General features: G+C 41.6%; 2 protein-coding genes across 3 annotated transcripts; one reads left to right on the top strand and one right to left on the bottom strand.

The window, feature by feature from the left end:
- Positions 1–5,815: 5,815 nt before the first annotated feature.
- Positions 5,816–8,153, bottom strand: elp5 (elongator acetyltransferase complex subunit 5). Its single transcript, XM_071333833.1, has 8 exons — positions 7,790–8,153; positions 7,624–7,684; positions 7,443–7,523; positions 7,121–7,332; positions 6,758–6,933; positions 6,562–6,657; positions 6,369–6,469; positions 5,816–6,274 (listed from the first exon to the last, which is right to left on the bottom strand). The coding sequence occupies exons 1-8, from the start codon at positions 7,842–7,844 to the stop codon at positions 6,166–6,168; spliced, it is 891 nt and encodes a 296-aa protein (XP_071189934.1). The 5' UTR covers positions 7,845–8,153; the 3' UTR covers positions 5,816–6,165.
- A 654-nt stretch (positions 8,154–8,807) lies between these two features.
- LOC139534587 (PHD finger protein 23B-like) lies at positions 8,808–14,208 on the top strand. Of its 2 annotated transcripts, none has more exons than XM_071333831.1 (5): positions 8,808–9,368; positions 10,512–10,543; positions 10,675–10,767; positions 10,954–11,587; positions 12,199–14,208. In XM_071333831.1, the coding sequence occupies exons 1-5, from the start codon at positions 9,341–9,343 to the stop codon at positions 12,390–12,392; spliced, it is 981 nt and encodes a 326-aa protein (XP_071189932.1). In that variant the 5' UTR covers positions 8,808–9,340; the 3' UTR covers positions 12,393–14,208. The 2 variants fall into 2 exon arrangements, with proteins under 2 accessions (XP_071189932.1, XP_071189933.1); XM_071333832.1 differs by lacking the exon at positions 8,808–9,368 and adding an exon at positions 10,283–10,413 and having other exon boundaries at positions 12,199–12,541.
- The last annotated feature ends 261 nt before the right edge of the window (positions 14,209–14,469 follow it).

Below are 14,469 nucleotides of genomic sequence, written 5' to 3'. Positions count from 1 at the left end.
ATTGTGGGGCTTCATTTTTTACTCCAATGCCATAATGCTGTGGGTAAACTTCCTGTTAAATTAGCCAAATTTCATAAACAACCTATAATGTGCTGGTCCTTGTTATACAAGCACAACTTCTCTCCACACAAATGTTTTATTTACAATAACAGTGATATTAAATATAGAAATAAAACCTTTTTTTCACAATTGGTTGCCAATAACGTCTTTGTGGTTAATCAGCTTATAAATTACAATGGTAATCTTTATACTTACAATGACTTATTAGCCAAATCTAACTTTGTTATGTTGTGTAAGGAATATGACATTTTAATGAAAGCTATTCCCAATGGAATCCTTACTTTACTGAAAGATCAATCAAGCTTTTCATTACATGCACTAAGTTACAGTGATAGTGTATAAATTAATGGCATCAATATATTAAATAAGAAATGTAACGACGATTTAGTCAGATAAATTATTTACAGCAAGTTTACCGCTGCTGCAAATTTTCAGTGGGCATCTTCATTTGATATGAAATGGCTGTGTGGGTGGACTAATCAGAGAAGTCTCTTACATGATCCTTCACAGATGTTATCCTTGTAATAGTCTTATTTCTAAATATGTCATTAATGTAGCTTTTGTGAATTGGAACATTTGATTCTAGAGCATTTATATTGGGATTGTTTGCATCGTGAAATGTTTTGTACAAGTATGGAAATATAGAGCCCTTACAGGCTGTGTAAGGGCTATTTGACAAAGAAGGAGAGCGATGGTGCTGCATCAGATGACCTGGCCTACACAATTACCCGACCTCAACCCAATTGAGATAGTTTGGGATGAGTTGGACCGCAGAGTGAAGGAAAAGCAGCCAACAAGTGCTCAACATATGTGGGAACTCCTTCAAGGCTTTTGGAAAAGCATTGCAGGTGAAGCTGGTTGTGAGAATGCCAAGAGTGTGCAAAGCTGTTATCAAGGCAAAGGGTGGCTACTATGAAGAATCTAAAATCTAAAATATATTTTGATTTGTTTAACACTTTTTTGGTTACTATATGATTCCATATGTGTTATTTCATAGTTTTGATGTCTTCACTATTATTCTACAATGTAGAAAATAGTACAAATAAAGAAAATCCCTTGAATGAGTAGGTGTGTCCAAACGTTTGACTGGTACTGTATATACAGTTGAAGTCAGAAGTTTACATACACCTTAGCCAAATACATTTAAACTCAGTTTTTCACAATTCCTGACATTTAATCAAAGTAAAAATTCCCTGTCTTAGGTCAGTAGGGTTCACCCCCCCCCCCCCCCCCCTTGGGTTGTGCCGTGGCGGAGATCTTTGTGGGATATACTCGGCCTTGTCTCAGGATGGTAAGTGGGTGGTTGAAGATATCCCTCTTGTGGTGTTGGGGCTGTGCTTTGGCAAAGTGGGTGGGGTTATACCCTGTTTGGCCCTGTCCGGGGCTATCGTCGGATGGGGCCACAGTGTCTCCCGACCCCTCCTGTGTCAGCCTCCAGTATTTATGCTGCAGTAGTTTATGTGTCGGGGGGCTAGGGTCAGTCTGTTATATCTGGAGTATTTATTCTGTCTTATCCGGTGTCCTGTGTGAATTTAAGTATGCTCTCTCTAATTCTCTCCCTCTCTCTTTTTCTCTCTTTCTTTCTCTCTTTCTTTCTTTCTTTCGGAGGACCTGAGCCATAGGACCGTGCCTCAGGACTACCTGGCCTGATGACTCCTTGCTGTCCCCAGTCCACCTGGCCGTGCTGCTGCTCCAGTTTCAACTGTTCTGACTGCGGCTATGGAACCCTGACCTGTTCCCCGGACGTGTGCTACCTGCCCCAGACCTGCTGTTTTCAACTCTCTAGAATGATCAGCTATGAAAAGCCAACTGACATTTACTCCTGAGGTGCTGACCTGTTGCACCCTCGACAACCACTGTGATTATTATTATTTGACCCTGCTGGTCATCTATGAAGATTTGAACATCTTGGCCATGTTCTGTTATAATCTCCACCCGGCACAGCCAGAAGAGGACTGGCCACCCCTCAGAGCCTGGTTCCTCTCTAGGTTTCTTCCTAGGTTCTGGCCTTTCTAGGGAGTTTTTCCTAGCCACCGTGCTTCTACACCTGCATTGCTTGCTGTTTGGAGTTTTAGGCTGGGTTTCTGAACAGAACTTTGTGACATCAGCTGATCTAAGAAGGGCTTTATAAATACATTTGATTGCAATTTTATTGATTTTAAGAATGTGAAATGTCAGAATAATAGTAGAGAGAATGATTTATTTCAGCTTTTATTTATTTCATCACATTTCCAGTGGGTCAGAAGTTTACATACACTCAATTAGTATTTGGTAGCATTGCCTTTAAATTGTTTAACTTGGGTTAAACGTTTTGGGTAGCCTTCCACAAGCTTCCCACAATAAGTCGGGTGAATTTTGGCCTATTCCTCCTGACAGAGCTGGTGTAACTAAGTCAGGTTTGTAGGCCTCCTTGCTCACACACGCTTTTTCAGTTCTGCCCACAAGTTTTCTATGGGATTGAGGTCAGGGCTTTGTGATGGCCACTCCAATACCTTGACTTTGTTGTCCTTAAGCCATTTTGCTACAACTTTGGAAGTATTCTTGGGGTCATTGTCCATTTGGAAGACCCATTTGCGACCAAGGTTTAACTTCCTGACTGATGTCTTGAGATGTTGCTTCAATATATCCACATAATTTTCCTTCCTCATGATGCTGTTTATTTTGTGAAGTGCACCAGTCCCTCCTGCAGCAAAGCACCCCCACAACATGATGCTGCCACTCCCGTGCTTCATGGTTGGGATGGTGTTCTTGGGCTTGCAAGCCTCTCCCTTTTTCCTCCAAACATAATGATGGTCATTATAGCCAAACAGTTCTATTTTTGTTTCATCAGACCAGAGGACATTTCTCCAAAAAGTACGATCTTTGTCTCCATGTGCAGTTGCAAACCATAGTCTGGCTTTTTTATGGCGGTTTTGGAGCAGTGGCTTCTTCCTTGCTGAGCAGTCTTTCAGGTTATGTCGATATAGGACTCGTTTTACTGTGGAAATAGATACTTTTGTACCTGTTTCCTCCCGCATCTTCACAAGGTCCTTTGCTGTTGTTCTGGGATTGATTTGCACTTTTCGCACCAAAGTATGTTCATCTCTAGGAGACAGAACGCATCTCCTTCCTGAGCGGTATGACGGCTGTGTGGTCCCATGGTGTTTATACTTGCGTACTATTGTTTGTACAGATGAACGTGGTACTTTAAGGCATTTGGAAATTGCTCCTAAGGATGAACCAGATGTGTGGAGGTCTACAATTTTTTGATTTTCCCATGATGTCAAGAGGCACGGAGTTTGAAAGTAGGCCTTGAAATACATCCACAGGTACACCTCCAATTGACTCAAATTATATCAATTAGCCTATCAGAAGCTTCTAAAGCCATGACATAATATCTGTAATTTTCCAAGCTGTTTAAAGGCACAGTCAACTTAGTGTATGTACACTTCTAACCAACTGGAATTGTGATACAGTGAATTATAAGTGAAATAATCGGTCTGTAAACAATTGTTGGAAAAATTACTTGTGTCATGCACAAAGTAGATGTCCTAACCGACTTGCCAAAACTATAGTTTGTTAACAAGAAATTTGTTGAGTAGTTGAAAAACGAGTTTTAATGACTCCAACATAAGTGTATGTAAACTTCCAACTTAAACTGTATATACTGTATTCTATTCTACTGTATTTTAGTCAATGCCACCCCAACATTGCTCAATCTAATATTTATTTCTTAAATACATTATTTTACTTTTAGATTTGTGTGTATTGTTGTGAATTGTTAGATACTACTGCACTGTTGGAGCTTAGAACACAATCATTTCGCTACACCCGCAATACATTGCTAAATATTGGTATGTGACCAATCCAATTTGATTGGATTTTGAATTTCTTGATTTTATTGGGAAAAAGTTTCATTCATAAAAAAAGTTCATGGGATAAAAAAAGTTTCAATATTTTTCTAATTGATTTACAATATTATATAACATCCCTACAATATATAAATACCAAATTATCAAAGAAGTGTGTACAGTATTTGTCAAAATGTAACTTGTCTATAGGGTAATATACTTTATTTGTGTCTCTAAAAATTTGTTTTGGTTATGTGTGATATTTCTATGTTGTTTTGTATAATGTTTGTATAACGCAATAACATAAAAACTAAAAAAGTATTGGGTTGGGGAATCACAACTTTTAAGGTGCAAACACCGCCACCTACTGTACTGGAGTATGCGGCGTGTTACGGCCTACCTACATTAAATTCTGTTCATTAGTACTAACATCCCACTCCCTTTGCCATAGATCAAGCCCTTTTGCCTGAATTAAGGACTTCCCTGCGGCTTAGTGGGACCTGAATATCTACCCCCTCTCCTCGCAGCATTCTTAGCCACCACATCGGTCTTCTCATTACCCTCCACACCCACATTGGCGGGAACCCAGCAAAAGCTTACCACCACTCCCATCCTCTCCAATCCCATTAACAGCAACATCATCTCCACTAACAAATCAAATGCTAAGCAAACAAGTCTCCCATATCCAACCTGCCTATCTTCAGTGGTTTCACCTCCTCCACCCATCTCAAACCTATAATCATGGCCATAAACTGGGCCGCATACACTGACACATAATCAGTTAACCGCTTACATACACTAACATTGAAATCTGGGATATACACCCCTGCCCCCCACCCTACCGCTGACTGGATCCTTTGAAGCAATAAATATCCTTAAAAATGTATTACACCAATTATCTATATACCTCTCCACACACCGTCTCACCCCATTCATAACCACATCTACACTTGGTTTTGGAAGCAGCCACAGAGGAACGCACCCCAATGCAATTGCCACCCTATCTCTCTCTCTCTCCCCCAGTCCATATTCTACCACCTTCTGGCCAATTGTCCACCTGTACACCCTCTGCTTACCCATTCCTTGCTCCCAGCATTCCCCAGTTGCAGTGACCGCTGGATGTCCTTCTGAACTCCCTTTTAACCTCACCCAGTACACTAATGCAAGTTTGTCCTGCCTTATCCTCAGTGGCAGTTCCCCACTATTCACCTGCAATTATTACCCTGAATAAACATGGTGAAATACACAGATAATCATTTTTATTTTACCTTTATTTAACTAGGCAAGTCAGTTAAGAACAAACTCTTATTTACAATGACACCCTACCGGGTTAACTGCCTTCAGGGGCAGAACGTTAAATGTTTACTTTTGCAGCTCGGGGATTCAATCAAGCAACCTTTCCGTTACTGGCCCAACGCTCCAACCACTAGGCTACCTGCCACCCCAATAAGCACTGTGTTGTTTTATATTATCATCATTGATGACGTAGAAGTCAAGCCAAGCTATTTAAGTTGTATTCATGTATATTCATTGCTGACTATTCCATGCCAGTGACGTTGATTGTTTTTAGAGAGTAGACCAGTGCCAAGCTTTTATTGACCATTGAGTTGGTATACAATTGCATCCTTGAGGGCCATCACAAGAACTCAGTTGCTCCTTTAAAGGCCTAAAATTAGCAACAAACTATAGGAACTATTTTATCATTAGTCTATGTGATTTCATGTGGCTAACATGTTGGGTCTGACTAGACCTGCGTAGAACCGAACAATAGGGCCACAGACTCAAGCTCACACACCAGTGGTTTGCAGTAGAAACTGCAAGCATTCTGTACAAAAAGGTGTCAATTTGAGGCATTACAAATGTGATAGTATAGGGATTTTCATTACAAAAGAATAACTAAATTGTTAGAAAATATACAGACAAACTGCAAACAGTAGCCTTTATTTAAACAGAGACCTGTCGTAGGCTGTAGGCATCTGATCTCAGCATCATTCAGTCTTCCGCTGAAATTTTCCTGAATTGATTGTTGTAACAAGCAATATATCTCCTATACTTACAGACTCCACCCAAATAAACTTCCTCCACTGCAAAAACTGGCATTCGGTAAGCCTGGTATTTTGTTAAACTTTCATTTAAATCTCCTCTGGGAAAGTAAAATAAATATCTCAGGCAGGAACCCAGGCTATTATTGTGGTTTCCGGCATGTAAATGTCCAAAAGTGGCATTAACTGCAAGGAGCAGGGCACTGTGCTCTACATGGCTAGTAGCCTGTCCTCTAGACATCAAGGTCGTCATCAGGATCCTCCTGGTCATAATCATCATTGGCATCAGGCTCGTATAGGATCCGTCCTGAACCGGTGCCCGGGTGCAGAAGTGCTGACTTCCTGGAAGAAGACAAATAGGGAGAGTTCGATAAACACCTCAGACAGTAGCAAGACAGCATATGTAGAAAAGGCATGTCAGAAAACAAAATCTCACTTCTCTTTACTGAAGACGAAGGGAAGCGGCAGTTTTTCTTTGGCCTCTCTCTGTGTATCAGACAGGCGCAGGTTAAAGGTCAGGTTGGCTGTTGGATCCACCTGGGGAAAACAAGAGAATCATACAATACCATTGGCTTTTTCCTTATCATTCTCACATTGTGCATGTCAGGAATCAATATCAGGCGTGCTACCTCAGATTCGTCTGTATTCATCGGTGTGCTTCCAGGATGACTGCGTTTGCTCTGTATTGTAACTGTCAGGTCCTCATTGATGCTGAAGATCTCCTCCTGTTAACCGACACACAACCCTTCAATCAGCAGAAAAGTTGCTAAGACAGTTAAATTCTTCAATTCAAACCAGCAGCACTCCATGCTCCACTGTTCTTACATCTTGCATGAGCTTGCCCGACTTGGTGCGTCTTGTTATTTTGGCGACAGCTCCTAGTCCTCTGGTCCCTGGGGCCACTGTGATGACTGAGGTAGCCAAGTGGCATATGCTTCCCACAGTGCCTCGCTGATGCAGGTCTGTGTGCAGCAGACCAATTACTGCTCTCACAACTCCACCTAAAGACGAGTGAATTAAGTGGAGCCTGAACTGAACTGGAGCCTAACAATTTCACTGACTTCAATGTACAACACGGCATCAATATTGATGAAATTGGAGAAACTTAGCTAACCTCTTTCTGCAGCGTTGAAATAAAATGGAGCTGGTCAAGTCAGAAAGACAGTGTTTATAAGTACCATAACAAACCTTTTTTGAGAGCCTGAAGTTTCTGGCAGATAGCAGCAGGGTCGTGATGCCTCAAAATCCACGACAGAGAGTCAATGACAAGTGTCACTGCTTTGGCCTGAGGTGTTTGTTTGAGAAGAGTGCCGATGTCCTCTAGGGTAAACTGGTGGACTGTAAACGGTGAGTTACCGGTCCAGCCGAGAGGGTCAGAGTAGGCATTGTGAAAGTGCAGCCTATATTCAAAGTCCGGGGAAAACATGAGCAAGTTAACGCTTGATCTCAAGAAATCTGCTAGTAGTGTTGACTCCCATCTAAAGGGAGTTTCTTATTTGTTTATAGTCACCTCTGTGCAGATGTTCTGTCCAGTCCATCATTGAGTTCCTCTTGACTAACCTCAAACCCCAATACATGGACCACTTCTTCCCTGAAACACAATATATTGGTATGACATTAGCGCACAACAAACTATATGAATACTAACTAGATAACAGCGAAAATGTTCATGTCATGGGTAAGTTATTTACCGTTTAAGTGCTGTATTGATGCAGCTTTTCAGGAGGTGTCGACCACAGTAATTCACAGAATCTGTCAAAGTAACGCAAAAGCAACAACAACAAAAAAGCTAGGTAGTTAGCTAATGTCTGTGGTTCTGAAAACAATGACGAGTTTACCACCAGCAAGCATATTTACCTTGTATCAAAATGAATCCTCCCGCTTCTGTTCCTTGCAAAACTTCCAACAACATATTAACGTTACAGGCTAAACAGCTTCCTAGCTGCCCAGATAGTTAGCTAACGTTGTAGCAAGAGTGTCGGTTATTACGTGTGATGCCTCTTCATCCGCTTTCAAATATTGATGCTGCCCTACAAATCTGATGACAATTCTCATGACAAGCGTTTGTCAACTGGACATAGCTGGAACACCGATGTTTGCGTTTAGGAGAATAATGAAGTTGTACTATTGTATTCCATGTACAAGTCACGCAGCTCGTGCCAGGGAAAACTCAATGCTCCATAAGCATCCGGTTTGTATCCCCTTTCGCGCTTGCGCCTAAGCATGATGCCGTTCTTGTCTATATTTTGGTCATGAAATCATTAATGTAGTAAATTAGATTCTTACATGATTTATACAAGCCTGCCTGAAAGATAACCTTGAAATGCGCATAGTCTAACTGACTCAACAACCAAAAATACGTATCTAAGTTAACTCGTTGATACTACTTTATATACAAGCCTGCCTGAAAGGGACCTCTGATGGTCCCTGCAGGGGCCTAATGAAGGTTCTTATGGTAGATGCAGACAATTTGTTTTTCTTTGCGCATGTTTTCTGACATTGAAATTGATTCAGTAAGGGTCATTGTTAACTGTCAAAAATTTAGAATTCTATTTGACCACATTTTCTTGCATAACAGCGAAAATGTTGGAGAACAGGCATTACAGTCTTAGTTAAACGACACTGTGGTCTTACTGTAATTGGATGGTGTGGTGGTTGTGTTTGGTGCAATAAACCATTTTTACATGTTTGCTATACAGACCACTGAGTTAGATACAAATAAACCTCAGGTAGGTGCAATGGCACATGGGTAGTGTTGTTCTATGGATTTATCGTCCGTCCTCATTAAGAAGAATATACACACATTAAACTACACTACCCAGCAAAGCGCAGAGCTGTCACTGCGTTGTGGCAACCACAAGGGGCTTCTGCAATCAGTTGACATCGCTGATGGCTCGAGGAGGCGCGCAAGGGGCTACACGGAGTAGACGTATATTTTGTTAAACTCTTGTCGATAGTTGCTCGTGTTATGGAACAACGTCAACTGCATGTAAAAAATATGTTACCTGAATGCTTTTGTCCTATACAATGGATGCACCTGCTGCAGTTTTTCTCCGGTGACTTAGCTCGTTAGTTTACTAAAGTAGTTTGATTGCCAGGATTATGTATGCAATAGCTGCTGTGACGAAGAAATTAGCAATTAGCTAGCTAGCTAGTTATCTTGTTAAACGGGCTAATCGGAATTATTGTTGCATTTTCTGTTGGTTAGCCCGGTACCTTGCCGGCTGAACTATCCAGAACACAAGCCAACAAACTCCAATAAATTCGCTTGGCTTCGAAGAGTGGTGTTGACTACTCCGTTCTTGGCTAGGGCTTCTCCCGCACAGTCAGTAGTCAAGTCAGGAGAAAAGCACAGACGCTGTTAGCTACCTGGTAGCTACCATCACGGGCCTTGTTGCTGAGGCGACAATGCTTGAAATAATGTCTGAACACCAAGGTACGTTTAAAAGTGTCAGTTCACATAGTACATTTATATTGAGTTCATTGCTAGTTGGCAGACATTCTCGGTTTTGTTAAAAATCCTCCTTCAGTGAAGCAACTGTTGGTTGTTCAATCGCCATGCTAGTTGGCTAGCGAACTAACGCTATCCAACGTTAACATTAACTGGCAGTTTACTAGTTAGCGAAGTTTGTTACATCGCTGCTAACAGTCGAGAACGTAAATTAGCTTGCATAGTTATATACACATAGCTATCTTTTTTTATGCAGTAACGATAACTATATATAGGCTATATATGTTAACTAACTAACCATGTCATTGGTTGCTAATGGTATGTTAACCGCTGGCTAGCTACCTAGAAGTTTGTGCTAAGCAAATGGAGCCATAATGTCTGTTGCTTTGCCAGCAAGCTAACGTTAACATGTCTTGAATAGGTAACATTAGTTAGCTAGCAAATAGTGCTCGTTGGTTAACAAGTTACTGTAACTAGTTAGCCAGATGCTGTTAGCTACCTAGCCATGTTCAAAATTCGGGAGGCTCCCCACGCCATCGCAGCCGTGAGCTAATGTTGGCTCACAATGTTTCACGTTTGTTAACTAACTACTGTTAGCCAACATAGCCAACCATGGATATCTTAAACGGTCTTCACTTTGCGTCGCCCGTTAGGTGAAACTATCACGACAATGTTGTTGGCGGTAACGTTAGCTGGCTAGTTTGTGAGCAGGGCAGGTATTCACTCATTTTTAGACAACTAAACGCTAGCTAGCTAAAAAGGCAATACGTTATCCTTGCTGACTGACGTTGCAGCACGAGGCTAGACATCAACTTAGCTAGTTTGCTACTTTTAGAATAGAAATGCCCCCAGCTACGTTAGGTTGCAGACTTTGCGTTTTGAACCATTGCCTGGTTCAGTTGTTTCATTGCATGTTTCATTGCTAATGTTAGCTAGTTATCGCTATATTCTCTAGAATAGATACATCGCAAGGGCGAACAAAAATAGACCAACAGCAAGCTAGCAGCTAACAATACTTCAATGCGGATGGGTTAGTGGAGATGATGACGTTTTTGTTTTTTTACGTGATGATTTTGTTTACAAATCTGAACAGATTGTAGTATAGTAATATTGTTTTCTTCCACACAGATTCGTTATTGAAGTGCAAAACGGATACTCTGGTAAATAGACTTCTGATGTGACGTTTACTTTAATCCCCCCTTCTGATCCTGTTCACAATTTCTTTGGTGTTGTATGCATGACTTATTAGCTTGGTTAATTTGTGTGAATGCCATTGTTTTTATCTCTTTAGCCTCCAGAGAGGAGAAAGAGGACCGTAGAAGACTTTAACAAGTTCTGCAACTTTGTCTTGGCATATGCAGGCTATATCCCCAATCCTAAAGAGGTAGGATAACTAGGCACACCAGGACATCAAGTTACCCCATTATTGATGGTGTGTGTGTGTCTGTCTTTTAATAGGGTTTGAGAACTTACCACATTTTTAAACAACATTTATGACCCTATGCATCAAGTATTGTTTGTCCTGTACTGTTTTCTTTATTGTTCTTCTGCTACACCTGTGGCTGTGTAGGAAGGTCCATGGTCGCCAGCATCCTCCAGCTCTCCACACAGCTCAGGGGCGTCAGGGGAAAGCGGGGGTGGTGGTGGAGGCGGCGGCGGCAGCTCCTTGGGGGCCAGCTGGGGAGACGGCGGCAACGACCTGCACACCATCCACACGTTTGTCCGCAAGGCCCGTGCCAACAAGGGCAAGAGTATGCGCCGCATGCACTCCGACAGCTCCCTGCTGGACAAGATGCGCCTGAAAGACTCCCTGTACGACAGCCAGGCAGGCAGCAAGGCAGAGCGCAAGAAGGACAAAAAGCTAAAAAAGTTGTCGATGGGTTCTGCCATTGGCGGCGGGGGCGAAAGCGGGAGTAGCGGCGGGGAGAAGAGGGCCCGTATCAAGCGCAGCAAAAACCCCAAGCAGGCCAAAGCCCTCAAAAAGCTTAAGAGCTCGGCCACACAAAGTGAGACAGACTCAGAGACGGGCCATGCCCATCCCGGGGAGCGCCTGGTCCGAGATGACCTGACAGGGAACGGGGTCTCCTCACCAGGAATGCAGGGGCTGGCTAAGATTCAGGTGGAGGAGTCCAACCGGGAGGCAGAAATGAGCTCGAGCGAAGGCGAGACCTGGATCGCTGATGAGGACATCATGGTGGAGTCGGGTAAGTGATTTCATACTGACCACGCCGTGGACAAGGAAGCGCAAATATCTTTCAAGTTGTAAACGTGAGTGCAGTAATCTCCTCACACAAGATGCATCACTTCAGTGTCAGTCTATGGCTGCAGTGTTGGCTGGTAAAATGCTTGGCATGTAATTCATCCATATTAATGCACTGGTCTGTTCCGTGAGTTCTAAACCAGAGGCTCATACCTGGGGTGTGTTCAGCAGTACACAATGTTTTGTATGCTTCAGATTAAAAAATATGTTATGTAGAACAAGCATGCCTCTCTGACATGTAGAATAAGGAATCACGTCAGGGGAACATTGTATTTAATGAGAAACTACTTGGGAACAATTGGTACTTTCTGGAACTTGAGTCACCATGTAACCAATAAATAATAAAGATGTAATTACTCTGTTTTCGTGTAGTTTCTAAGTAAATAAGTAATTAGGGGCCCATAAAATAAGACATCAACAAACAAAACAGTTGAAGCGCCTCTTCTCTTTGAAAACGTTTGCCCCCGTTAGGTGCCCACTGAACCCAACGCTACTTGTACCACTATGATATGCCCCCTCTTACCTCTTTTTTTCTCTCCCTCCTTCCTCACACAGGTGACGACTCTTGGGACTTAATCACCTGTTACTGCGGTAAGCCGTTTGCGGGGCGACCCATGATCGAGTGCAACCAGTGCGGCGTGTGGGTCCATCTGTCGTGCGCCAAGATCAAGAAGTCCAACGTCCCTGACATCTTTTACTGCCACAAGTGCAGGGACACTCGACGGTCGGGGCAAAAGAAAGATCCCTAAAGAGAGAGGGGGTGGGAGGGACTATATCCCTCCTATATCCCTTTTCAATCTACCCTATTTTCTGTGTTCCACTACAACATCCGAGTTCTTTTCTGCGATGCCTGCAGCTGATTGTTAACCCTCACCTGGACAGCAACTGTATCGTTAGTTTTCTAGGTGTTATTTTTTGACAATCACTATTCTCACTTATTCATGTAGGTTCTTTGTCACTTTCTGCCTCTGTGAAAACTGGGCTAAAACAGGAAGACATTGGGGGGAGATCTCTTTATTATCTGTAACATACAAATAGATATGCTTCTCTTGCTTAGTATTCTTACTAAATTGAGATTTTTTTCACTGAAATGTTAGACTCCCAAACAGATATCCATCTCCTGGTTTTCATGTTAAGGTCATAGCATAAGGTGCATGACAAGTTATAGAGAATTATTTATTTAGGACATTGATGGACAACTTTTCTGTCTGTCAATGTTCAAGGAAAAAAGCTAGTATTTTATAATGGTACATTGACTATTGTGAGACACTCTGCAACCAGTAATCAATGCAATGCGACTGCTACACCATGACACAGGCACAACCCCCTTCTTTCTCTGAAAAGAAAACGGATACTCCTGTTTATTTTTGTCCTTAAGTTTCTCTTTTTAGTGTTAGAAGGGCAGCTCTCGTTTTATTTGATTGTTTTTGTAGCTACTTTTTTCTCATGTAAGCTTTCGATTTGCGATTGTTTATGAATTTCTTTGTCTAATATAACACTCAGTACCTGCTTATCACTGAGTGTTAAGCCCCTATGAGATGTCTCATTGGATGTTTTCAGATTCTAACAAATACCAGATCAAATCTGAAATGTTGAATCTATTCCATTGACATATGCAAAGACAGTTGGTGCTACAAGAGTGCACGTTTTAAAAGGCGAGCCCAAACCAAACACCCCTTTGAGGTGTTATTTTTCATTGGAAAGTTAATTTCTTTAGTTTCATAGTTTCAGTAACTGCTAAGAGCCTGTAACTCATAAACTGAGGGCTGTGCCGGAAAGTTTTTTTGATGCAGCCCATATCCAGAAATATTTGTTGCTTTATTCACCCTTTCTGTTTTTTGTCAACAGACATCTGCTACAGCACAGCTTGATAACTGAGTTCCCTCAGCATGACAATGGCGTCCTATGACTGCCCTTTTGGTTACGGTTTGACATGGCTACAGCCTTCAAATTCAATCTACAATGCTTGTTTTGTTTTTATTTACGTTTTGTGTGTATATTGTTTTTCATCAAGATACTTCTGGTTTGGGAATGTCATTGTTGTGAACTGTCGTGGTGGGAAAAGTTGGAGAATCGTCGCTTTACCTTGTCAAAGTGGCTCTAACATCTTTTTGCATGAATGGTTGTAAAATGTTTTTTTTTTTTTTTTTCATGCTATTGTTTTTTGGTTAACTTTTCAGAAAATGCTGACATTGCTCCCTAATCAGAATAGCATACAAATCTCTTCCCCTCATGATCTTCTCATTCGAAAAACAAAGTTGACTGTTTGTAGTGTACAGAAAAATCAGTTGATATCAGAGTCGTGGACTCGTGGAAGTTTATGTTGGTAGGTTTTACCTGTTTTTGTTGGTGGGAGAGTCATGTTTAGTCCCCAAAAAGCAAATGCACTCTCGCCACCACCTTTCCCTTCGATTCTCTGTGTATATACCCTGTTTTTCGATGACTGTACATATGTGAAAGTGAAAAGAGAGGGGAAAAGAGCCAAGCAAATGCTATATTTTCGGCATCTGATATTGTTTTTCTTTAACTGTAGCTTGAAAAATAAAATGTTTTCTTTTTTGGGGAGCACCTGTTGTATCTTATCTTTCCAGTATATGTGAAGTAGATTAATATATTGTAAGGAATGCATTTTATTGAAGTTAGGCACACATGATGTGTTTGTCATTGTACATACTTACAGAACCACTAGAGGGGGATGAGTCCCACACATCTAAGCAGGTTAGTACACTAGTACAGCATCTTAAATATAAATAAATAGTTATAACATATTTGTGGGAGTGCATCTTTACAAAACAACCAACTAATTGTATTTGGTTAGACTGTAAG

This window comes from Salvelinus alpinus, chromosome 11, assembly GCF_045679555.1.
Source record: "Salvelinus alpinus chromosome 11, SLU_Salpinus.1, whole genome shotgun sequence".
NCBI lineage: Eukaryota > Metazoa > Chordata > Actinopteri > Salmoniformes > Salmonidae > Salvelinus > Salvelinus alpinus.
This window is presented reverse-complemented; position numbering and strand designations above follow the sequence as displayed.

Excerpts from the sequence above, each read along its gene's own strand:
- elp5 (XM_071333833.1), bottom strand. The coding sequence starts at position 7,844 with ATGTTGTTGGAAGTTTTGCAAGGAACAGAAGCGGGAGGATTCATTTTG. Across the intron at positions 7,685-7,789 it reads AGGATTCATTTTGATACAAG|ATTCTGTGAATTACTGTGGT; the intron begins GTAAATATGCTT and ends TTACTTTGACAG. Across the intron at positions 7,524-7,623 it reads ATCAATACAGCACTTAAACG|GGAAGAAGTGGTCCATGTAT; the intron begins GTAAATAACTTA and ends ATTGTGTTTCAG.
- LOC139534587 (XM_071333831.1), top strand. The coding sequence starts at position 9,341 with ATGCTTGAAATAATGTCTGAACACCAAG. Across the intron at positions 10,544-10,674 it reads AGTGCAAAACGGATACTCTG|CCTCCAGAGAGGAGAAAGAG; the intron begins GTAAATAGACTT and ends TTATCTCTTTAG. Across the intron at positions 11,588-12,198 it reads GGACATCATGGTGGAGTCGG|GTGACGACTCTTGGGACTTA; the intron begins GTAAGTGATTTC and ends TTCCTCACACAG.